At 39.0% G+C, this 11,275-nt stretch overlaps 1 protein-coding gene across 1 annotated transcript; it reads left to right on the forward strand.

Annotated features, from left to right (window-relative positions):
* The first annotated feature begins 6,515 nt into the window (after positions 1–6,515).
* On the forward strand, positions 6,516–7,436 carry LOC103742565 (olfactory receptor 142). The gene has a single exon (XM_008843665.1). It carries the CDS (start codon positions 6,516–6,518, stop codon positions 7,434–7,436), a length of 921 nt encoding a protein of 306 aa, XP_008841887.1.
* The last annotated feature ends 3,839 nt before the right edge of the window (positions 7,437–11,275 follow it).

Below are 11,275 nucleotides of genomic sequence, written 5' to 3' on the forward strand. Positions count from 1 at the left end.
GGACTTGTTGACAGACCTCAGACTATGAAAGGGTTTACACTTGTGTTCTTGGTCGTTCTCGGACATGAAAGTTGAACTATTTCAGAACTAAGGCCTTTGAGTGAGCAGAAAATTTTGCCTTTTTTGCTGACAAACTTGATAAGGGAGATGGTGGTTTACATCTGTTACAAGTGACCTTGGCAGAATTTAGTCCCAGAGAATTAGGGAAACACACCCCCCCCAGTCTCTTTTCTCTGTATGTTGGCCAGTTGTGGGTCTTTATATTAATTGCCTTCAGCTGTAAGAAGAAGCTTCTTTAGTGAGAGTTGAGAGATCTTCTAATCTATGTGTATAACGATAAGTCATTAGGAGTTGGTTTACTGTTATGTTATTTAATAGAATAATAGCAATAGGTTCCCCCCTATGGCCTGTGACCTGTCTAGCCACAAGTTCTTGACCCTGATAATAGAGTCAGGTACGGAGTCCATCTTGTAGATCAGGCCTTAAATCTAATCAGAAGGTGGTTGGTTATTCCCATAGCATTTGTGCCACTGTTGTACCAGTGGGCATATTTTGCCAAGATAGTTGTTAGTATGGTTCACAGTGGTAAAATCTGGATAAACTTAATGATTAGCTTTCTCTACCAGTAACTTGCATAGCACTTTCTAGTACTATAAAAGTTTGCCAGTAGAGTTGACACTTTGAGGCTAGTACCAGCTTGATTTCTCCTTCTCTGTTCTATGACTCACATATATAGCGTCTTCAGCAATACAGAGTTCTGGAGGGTAAGCAAGCCCAATGGCAATAGGCAGTATTGTTTAAGGCTCTATGGAACCTCCCTGGCCAACAAGTCCAAAAGAAGGAGTCCATTTCAAAGGAATATTTCTTATGTTTTTTGAACATCTAGTTGATCAGTAATGAAGCTTAATGTTTTTATTATATACATTTATTATATTTTACCTGTTATTTTGTGTATTTTCTGCTTATATCATTTGTTCATTTTCTACTAGGATGCAGTCATATTTCTTACAGACTTAGAAGAATTTTTTTTTTTCTTTTGGGGGACTTTTTATTTTTTGAGCATTTCATATACAAGTATTTACATCATTTCTATACCTTCCTCTCCTCCTCTGACTCCTCCCACTTCTCTTCCTTGTGCCTCAATTTCTTGTCCTTTTCTTTGATTATTGCATATATATATATCACAATAAGTCCATTAAGTGGTATTTATGTGTACACCTGTTTAGGGCTGACCATCTGGATTTAGATAATCTATCAGGGAGCTCATCCCTGGAGAAAACCCTTTCCCTCAGCATCCATTGATTACCTGTAGTTCTTCATATAGAAGTGGGACCTTCTGAAAATTTCCCCATCCACATTGGCCTGCCAACTGATGTTATTATGTAGGTATTGTTTAGGCAACCATGCTGTTGAGATCTCTTGGGTGCAGCTTCCCCATCATGTTCAGAATGCACTATCTAACAACAGGCATTTTGGTCCTCTGGCTCTTAGAATCTTTTTGCCTTTGGGAGCTTTTCTGAGGTATGATCTTAGTGTGTAGAGCAGACTGGCCTGAAACTCATGGTTTGTTTAACGGGATTACAGGTGTGCTCCACTATGCTCAGATAGGATTTTTTAAAAGTTACTAAATTTTCTTACATAATATTTTTCCCATTGTGTATTTTGTGCAATTATTTTGTTCATTTTTTGTTCTTGTTCAAAAGTCTTTTTAAGGCCAGGAGTGACGTGGAAGCCTTTAATACCAGCATTTGTAAGGTTTAGGTAGGAAGATCTCTGTGGAACTGTCGACTAGCCTGGTCTATATAACAAGCTCCAGGGTAGCTGGGGCTACAGGAAGACACAATCAAGGAAAAAAAAATCAAACGTCGTTTTAGTTTTTGTCTCTTTTTCTTATTTATTTAATTGGCATGTAAAGGAATCACAGCTTTTTCTTATATTGTTTTGCTGCTCCCTTGCCCTTCCCTTCACCCTTTACTCTGCCCCCTTTTCAGCCTTCCTCCCTCAGCATGTTTTCACGTTTATATCACATGTATTCCGTTACTCAAAACTTTCATTTTTGTGTAGTCGCATCCTAAAATTCACTGCTTATTTCTTGAGGGCTTTTAATTTTCTTATTTTTTTTTTTGCATTTCATACACAATGTCTTAATCATCTTTATACCCTGCCCCCATACGAACCCTTCCACAGCCCCTGCCTTGGATTCTGTGCATTCTGTCATTTATGTCAAGGCCTAGCAAGTCAAGTTACTCTACCCAGGCATCCCTCAGTGCAAGGTCACCCACTGGGGTCTAGTCAGCCTATCTAGAGTCACTCCGTTAAAGATCAGCTCTTTTTCACCTAGGAGTAATCAGCTACCAATAGTTCTTCAGCTAAGATTGGGGCCTGCTGCCCATTTCCCCAGTTCTGTGCTGGGCTTTTGACTGCTTGAGTGTGCATAGGTCTTGTGCATGCTGACATCATTGTTGTAGATTCGTATGACCAAGGTTGCAGGAGTCTGTAAGACTCTATTTCTGTATGATCATGCACTATTTCCTCTGGCTCTTACAGTCTTTCTACCCTCTTTTCAGAAACAGTCTCTGAGCCCTGGGTCAGAGACTATTTTAATATAGGAGTCCTGTCCAAGAACCCTCACTCTACACACATTCTCTATGCTTTGGCCATTTGTGGCCTCCGTTGCATGAGGGAGTTTCGTAGATGAGAGTTGAGAGATACATTAGTATTCTCTGTACCTCCTATTCCTACGTTCTGTGAGCTTTAGGTATAGAGGTTCCATTGTAGCTGTGTCACTTAGGGCTGGGAAATTCACAGATACTTGTTCTCTGTGTGTGACCAGTTATGGAACTCTGTAATAGTCTCTGTCGGTTGCAAAAGAAGCTTCTTTGATGAGTGGTGACTGGCATACTTGTTGGTAAATATAAGATTCACATTTAGCATATAATAAGAAATTACAGTTGTCTAGGAATGTGACAGATGTAGAGTTTTCTCTAAGGCCTATGACCTCTCCAGCCATGTGTATTTGGTTATGTTTACAGTACCACACATCAGTTCCTTCCCACTGAATATGCTTTAAGTCCAATTGGGTAGCTGTTGATTATCCCGAAAATGATAGTGTCACTACTACACCAATTTTGTTTGCTGTGCTGGTCATTGTTGTTGTGGTTATTAGGACTTAAAGCTGGGGTTGTACCATCAATTGATGTTCTCACTTAGCTTGCATAGTGTCCTCCAAAACTATGAGAACTAGCCTTCAGGGAGGTGGCTTCCAGGTCAATTTCAGCTCCATTGTTCCAAGTCCTGTGTTCAAAGTATGTCCTCTGTTCAGCAGTAGGGTCTTACCTTCAAGTTCTGGGAAGCAATCAAGGACTGTGGCAGTAGCCTGTGTGATTTTGGGAGTCTCTTGAACTACCCTGGCTAACAACTTGAAGGGAGGTTTCTCTTGTATGGTACATCAGCTATACACATGGACACATGTAGAGTTATTTTATGTGTAATTTTTCAGTTTGCTTTTGAACTAATAAATTTCCCTCTGTTTTTTTACACCATCTAAGCATTATTTCTCTCTCCTTCCTCCCTGACTAACTGTCCTTCTTCCCTCCCCAGTTAAAATACCCCCATTTTCCCCATTTCACCCTTGATACTACCTTTCTCCCATATTCTCCTCTCTCCTGAGCTCCTTCTTCCTCTTTACTCCCATGGTTCCTTGTATAACTCTCCCTTTACCCCTCCCAAGGGATTTCAAAATCTAAATTATATTGTTTCATGTACGTTGCTTTGAGCTGTTTAACGCTTTACTTTTTTTGCACCTAAAATGAATTCAGAATTTCTTTTAATAGGAATGAAAGTTGCTACTTTTAACTTTTCCCCAATATACTAATTTTCCCAACATTTTTGAACATTCTGTTTCTACTTTGTTACGATAAATACCTGTGTATAATTATGTCAAATTTGAAGTTAATATAATTATTTATTTCTTGTCCAATATCTGTCTTCTTTAGATATTGTGTCCTTCCCAGATATATGAATGACAAAGTCATTTCATCAGTCATTTTTAGTATGTTTAAAGCTGCCTTAAGTATATTTTTCTTGTAGATGAATTTAGAATAGGTTTTTCAAATTTCAGACATCATTTGGGATCTAGAGGGGAATTGTTTAGGGTCCAGTATTTCTGTGCTTCATCTGGAATGTGAGGAATACCTAATAGCTGGTCTCTTTAATCACAGCCTTTCCCATTTCATCATCTCTGTCTTTTTTCTGAGTAATCTTCTCTCTGCTGTTCCCACATACCTGATCCCACTTGGCTACTGAAAAATCCTGTCTTCTCATAATGGGTACTTCTTGATCATTTTTCTGATAGATGGTGAGATATGATTGCAGAGTAGTATGGAAAATCTGGTCAGTTCAATACTCCAGAGATGTGAACATTTGTCATGGAGATATATTCATTGATACAAATAGACTCGTGAAAGGCTCTGCCCTGAGTAAAGTGAGGACTGGCACAAACCAAGGAAAGGAGACAGCACAGAGGACATGGGGGAAAGGGAGAAAGAACAGTGAGAGTATTTCCTGCTGTGGTGTAGTTGGATTTTCTGGCAACTTTATAATATTGAAGGCTTGACCTCTAGTTGGTGATTGCATCATGATGCTTTAATCCATTCATTAATTAGTATGTTGGATGACTGAGGGAGTGGAATTGTTATAAAAAGGAGCTCTCCTTGGTATGCTTCCTCTGTCTCATCACTTGATGCTTCTGCCATGCCATGACACAGAGAGAAGGCCACCCCTAGCTGCTGAGCAGATCTCTCTGCCTTGTTGGGGACTTCTGAACCTGCAGAACTCTGTGCTAATAATGGTATTCATTATGAATTACCAGGCTATGTTTCAGATGTAGTAACAGAAAATGGACATTCTCTAAGTCACAGAAGAAGGACATAAAGAACTGGACTGGAGCTGTGTCAAAGAGATGGCTCAAAAGGAAGAGCTATTAAATTTCTTGAAGGTAATGCAAACATCTACCTACCTTCTATCATCTTTCATCTATCTACCTACCTATTTACTTTCTATCATCTATGTGTCTATCATCTGCCTATCATCTATTTATCTATTCTATCTATCATCTATCTATCTATCTATCATCTATCATCTATCTGTCTGTCTATCTATATGTCTATCTATCTATCTATCTATCTATCTATCTATCTATCTATCATCTATCTATCTATCTATCTATCTATCATCTATCATCTAATCTATCAATCTATCATCTATCTATCTATCTATCTATCTATCATCTATCTATCAGTCTGTCTATCATCTATCTATCTATCTATCTATCTATTATCTATCTAATCTATCTATCATCTATCTATCATCTATCTATCATCATCCATCATCATCTATCTCTCTATCAATCATCTATCTATCATCTCTATATCTACTAATCTATCATTTATCTATTATCTATATATCATCTATCTATCTATCATCTATCTATTATCTATCACCTTCTATCTACCTATCATCTATCTATCTATCTATCTATCATCTATCTATCTATCTATGTATATATCTTTGTATCTATATCTATTGATCTATCAATCATCGATCTATCTATCCATCTATCTTGACTACCTAAATTTAGAATATCTTGTGATGAGTTAGAAAGACACCTATGATAAAAGTTAGCAAGATACATTCTGAGTCATATTTCTATGTGATATGTCCTTGACTTTCCATATTCTGCTATTAAATAAAATAAATAAAAGCATTAGACTACTAAATTTTTTGAGAGAGGATCTCCCTAAATTCCTAGCTGGCCTGAAACTCACTATGTAGAACAGGCTGGCTTTGATCTCACAGAAAGACTACTAATATTTAATTATGAATGAGAAAGCCAAAGGGACAAGACACCTGCTACTAGTTAGTGAATTCTGGACATGACGGGAAAGTTGCATTAATGAAATATCCACAGTACTGTAGTCTAATGAGATCTGGATAATGACAAAACCAGAAGACATGCCAAGGTGGATGGAGGAATGTCACAGAGTCCCACCCCAAGATGAAGAGCTACAAGCAAAGGATGCTGAGGAAGGGAGAATCTGTTTTCTCCAGGGATCAGTTCTCTGAGAGACTATCCCAAGTGGGCAGCCCTAAACACAGGTATACATGAGAGCACCACTAAATGGATCGAGTTTATTTTATATATATAAATATATATAATTATACATATAAATGCATGTATATATTTAATAATAATAAAGTATAAGACAAAATGGGAGGAGTTGGTGGGGGACTGGGAGGGATGGAAATAGTGCAAAGATAATTCTCAAAAATAAGAAACGCACATATATACACAAACTATATTGAATGAGAAGATACTGGCTAAAGGAATGATAGAGTAGTAAATATATAGTAAACTAGGTTGTGTTCTGCAGAATACTTTTGATCAAATTAATTGGTGCTAAAAATCTTTGAATTTCTTGCAGGTATCCCACCACCAACGCACTTGAGCTGACTCCATGGCCAACACAAATAATGTGACTGAGTTAATTTTCACCGGCCTTTTCCAGGATCCAGAGGTGCAGAGGGTGTGCTTTACGCTGTTTCTTCCTGTGTACCTGGCCACGGTGGTGGGCAACGGCCTCATTGTTGTGACAGTCAGCATCAGCCCGAGTCTGCGCTCCCCTATGTTCCTCTTCCTCAGCTCCCTGTCCCTGGTGGAGATCTGTTATTCCTCGACCATTGTCCCTAAGTTCATCACTGACTTACTTGCCACAATTAAAACCATCTCTCTCAAGGGCTGTCTGGCTCAGATATTCTTCTCTCATTTCTTTGGGGTTATTGAGGTCCTTTTGCTTGTGGTGATGGCCTATGACCGCTACGTGGCCATCTGCAAGCCTCTTCATTACATGAACATAATGAGTCGTCCAGTGTGTCACATGCTGGTGTCTGGTTCCTGGCTGGCAGGCTTCATTCATTCCATAATCCAGATTCTCATCACCATTCCGCTGCCCTTCTGTGGTCCCAATGTGATTGACCACTACTTCTGTGACCTCCAGCCACTATTCAAGCTTGCCTGCACTGACACCTTCATGGAAGGCGTTATTGTGATGGCCAACAGTGGTTTAATCTCTGTCTTCTCACTCCTCATCTTGGTGTCCTCCTATGTCATCATCCTGTCTAACCTGAGGAACCACTCTGCAGAGGGGAGGCGTAAGGCCCTCTCCACCTGTGCCTCTCACATCACAGTGGTCATCTTGTTCTTTGGACCTGGTACTTTTATCTACATGAGACCCTCTTCCACCTTCACTGTGGACAAACTTATGGCTGTGTTCTACACAGTGATCACCCCTATGCTGAACCCCATTGTCTACACGCTCAGAAATGTAGAAATGAAAAATTCCATGAAGAAGTTATGGGGCAAAAAGGGGAAACGATGAATCACAAATATTAAAAATGTCTTGTTTTGTGCTAATTGAAATGGATTATGTTTTCATTAGGATTTTTATTTATGGCACAGAAAATATAAGAAGTCGACAGATCTTTCTCTGTGAGTTTCTCCTCAGTAGTTAGCATTCCTCAAATTTTTTTTTGTAGTAGTCTAAGAAAGAGGTCACATATCCATGGTCAGTCTTGTGGAACATGTTTGTATCCATGTTATTCATGCACATCATTGGTTTGAAAAATTAGTTGGCTGAATCCAGGTGCAAATGCAAAGTACAATAATTTCATACTTATTCTAGGACAAAACACACTTCCTTGGTTTATTCTCTCATTCCTTTTCTAGTCCATATTATTTTTTATGTATTTATTGATACAGTATAGTATTTCAATGCATGTATACATTGTGTGATTATTAGATCATAGTTCTTGGTGTATGTATGAATTCTGGGATTTATGATTTCTTATGCTGGGGTACATTCAAGTTGTTCTCCACTAGCTATGATAAAATATTCATTAATTGTTGTCACTCATAGTTGTCTGTTTGATAAAACACTAGGATTTTTTCCTACTATCCATGTGGATCCTTGAACTGAATAGAGCACATTTTGACAAGTATTTTGTGGGTTGGCAATGGCTTCTTTCCCCCCCTTCACTTTTTCCTTTGTTTTCTATCCTTCATGATTACAGTATTTATTTTAAATATTTTATTTATTATTTATATGTGCATGAGTGTAGTGCCTGCATGAATGCATGTGTACCCCTGTTGGGCAATGCCTGCAGAATCAGAAGAGGTGCCGGATCCCCTGGAACTGGAGTTATTCACAGTTGTTAGCCGCCATGTGGGTGCTGGGAATGGAACCTGTGTCCTCTACAAGAGCAGTCAGTGCAGTCAGTGCTGAGCCACCTATACAGCCCAAACTTTTAGTTCTTTTAAAAAGGAAACCAAACAATGGAATTTTTGTGGGATATGTGGCCATTAAGATTTTAATCCAATTTTCTTTCCCAATGTGAACAAGTGTATCTTTGCATTTTTCTATTTTATGTTTTGGCCTTGGTTCTTGTACCTTAGCATTTGATTTTGATTATCAGAATGGCCTGTTAAGCAATTTTTATTTTTGTGACATGATGACACAGAAGACTGTTTGTTCTTACAATTTCCAACATTTGTAATAGAAAATAACATTAAACCATCACAGATTCTACTTACTGACAAGAATGATAAAGTAAATTTTCATAAGAAATGAAAACATTTTTAGGTTTATCCACATATAAAAATACAGACTATTAGAAAATGTTTATTGTCTTTACTCAGAAAAAAGAAAGGCAGGGTAATGCTCCCTGAATTAGGCAGGGATTAACTAACTATTAAGACTGATCCTTGGGGCTGGAGAGATGGCTCTGCAGTTAAGAGCACTGACTGCTCTTGCAGAGGACCTGGGTTCAATTTCCAGCACCCACATGGCAGCTAACAACCATCTGTAACTCCAGTTACAGGGGATTTGATGCCCTTTTTGACCTCTGCAAGCATTGCATGACACAGGTGCACTTACATACATGCAGGCTCTACACTCACAGACATAAAATAAAATTATTAAATAAAATATTAAAAAACACTGATCCTCGTGCTTCATGGAATTCTCTACTCTAGAACTGTGTCCCTTTAAGTGGAGATTACTTTTTTCCAAGTATAAATTTTTTATTAGTATAATTTCTTTTGTTTCTTGCCTTTATGATTATGTTATTTACTTTTAAAGCCTGCTAGTATTTCTTTGTCAAAGAGGCATGAAAGTGTGCCTATAATGTGATTTCACATTTCAGAATCTTCATGTCACTCACAATCTTGAAAGCTATGAATAGTTTTTAGAGTATCATAAAATTGGCCCCTTTCAGCTTTGGAATAACTAAGACCTGTACTTCATTTGCTGTCCATCTTTCTGTGATTCTTTTTTAAAAAATTTTTTAGGAAACTTTATTGAGAATTTCATACATGCATATAAGGTGTTTTGATCAAATCCATGCCCATTCCCTCCCCTCCAACATTCCCCCCTCTGAAGAGGTAACCTTAAAATCTTTTAAGGATTAGTTATAAGCTCCCAAATACTTTTGACAATTTTGGCCTTGGAATAGAGTATGTTGCTCACAGGCCCAAGGACATTTTGACTTTAAACCAAGAAACTGGCTACTTTTCTTTGGGGTCTTTTTACCCTAACTGCCAACCAATTCCTACCTCCTATTCTTATCACACCATCCTCTGAAGAGATTACCCAAATTGCCAATAAGAAATACGGACACAGACCTACCTCGTATTCTTATCACACCATCCTCTGAAGTGTTTACCCAAATTGCCAATAGGGAATAGGGACCACTCTGGCTTCTTCCATGCTGAACAGGGACACAGGGTGAGGCAATTAGAGTACCCCTCCAGTGGGTCTATCAAAAAGACTCCCAAATTGCATAACTCTTGTCTCTAAGGGGAGAAGAAAGTCCTTGAATCAAGAATGGGAGATGTGAAGGACAAGTAAAGGCAAGAGTAATTAGCATTATAAGCTCTAGACAGGGAACTAGAAAAAAGTCAGAATGGGGCAATTTTCAAGTGTTCATATGAAAGTCCATTGGAGTTTCTTGACAAGGGCTTCCAAAAGCATCCCTCTATTGGGTTCATCCTCATTTTTCTTTTTTCTTCCAAGGCTGGACTAGTTGGTTGGGAAGAGTGGCTGGATACTCAGGGGGGGGTGCAGTGGCCCTGCTTGGCCCTCCTTTAATAAATGAGCACAAGCCCAATTGTGACTATGTTTAGCGATCAGGCTCAGCCAAAGTCATGATGATGGTAGTTATTTCATGCTGAAGAGACTGCTGTATATCATCATCTTATTAAAAGGACTTGGAATTTAAAAGGATTTGGTGCTAGGATCCACATATGAGGGAGAACATACATCGTTGTTTTTCTGAGTCTGTGTTACTTCACTTAGTATAATAAAAGAAAACAGGAGGGTGCATTTCAACCTCCATCCATATAGCAGCTCCGACTCCGATCTCAGCAGACTGCCGGAGGGTGCCGAGTTCTGGCCTCCCTCTGGCCTCCCTCTGACAGAGGACCTGAGAAAGCAGGGAACTGCCTGAGAGACCCCAGATCCGGCCTCCACGTAGTGGTGAGCTTCCCCTAATTGCGCCATACCCATCCCTCTACCTGGGATTTTAGGAGGCCCCTTGCAAGGACCCAGGGCAGACCTAGCTTTGGTAGGCTAAGGCTGAGATCCTAGCAGACAGCCTGAGAGGGTGGGTTTCAACCTCCATCAGTATAGCAGCTCTGATCTCAGCAGATTGGTAGAGAGTGCTGACTTCTAGCCTACCTCAGGCTCCCCTTGTGTGGTGAAGGAAGTTTTTCTGAGTTCTTTATATATTCTGGATGTTAAATCTCTGTCAGATGTATCACTGGTGAAGATTTTTCCCATTCTGTGGGTTTTCTCTTCACTGTTTTGATTTTTTCTTTTGCTGTACAGAAGCTTTTTAGTTTAACAAGGTCTCACTTACTGATTGCTGATTTTAATTCCTGAGCACCTTCTGTCTGATTTAGAAAATCCTTTCCTAGACCTATATATCCTGTAAGTTACTGCCGATATACTCTTCTAATAGTTTCAAGGTTTCCAGTTTCACATTGAGGTCTTTGATCCATTTGGAGTTGACTTTTGTGCAAGGTGAAAGGTAAGGATCTAGTTTCATTCTTCTACAGGTGGAGATCCAGTTTTGCCAGCACCATTTGTTGAAGATGCTGTCTTTCCTCCATTGTGTGTTCTTGGCAACTTTGTCAAATATCAGGTGGCTGAAATTGCATGTA

This window comes from Nannospalax galili, unplaced genomic scaffold, assembly GCF_000622305.1.
Source record: "Nannospalax galili isolate Female #2095 unplaced genomic scaffold, S.galili_v1.0 scaffold1200, whole genome shotgun sequence".
Taxonomy (NCBI): Eukaryota; Metazoa; Chordata; class Mammalia; order Rodentia; family Spalacidae; genus Nannospalax; species Nannospalax galili.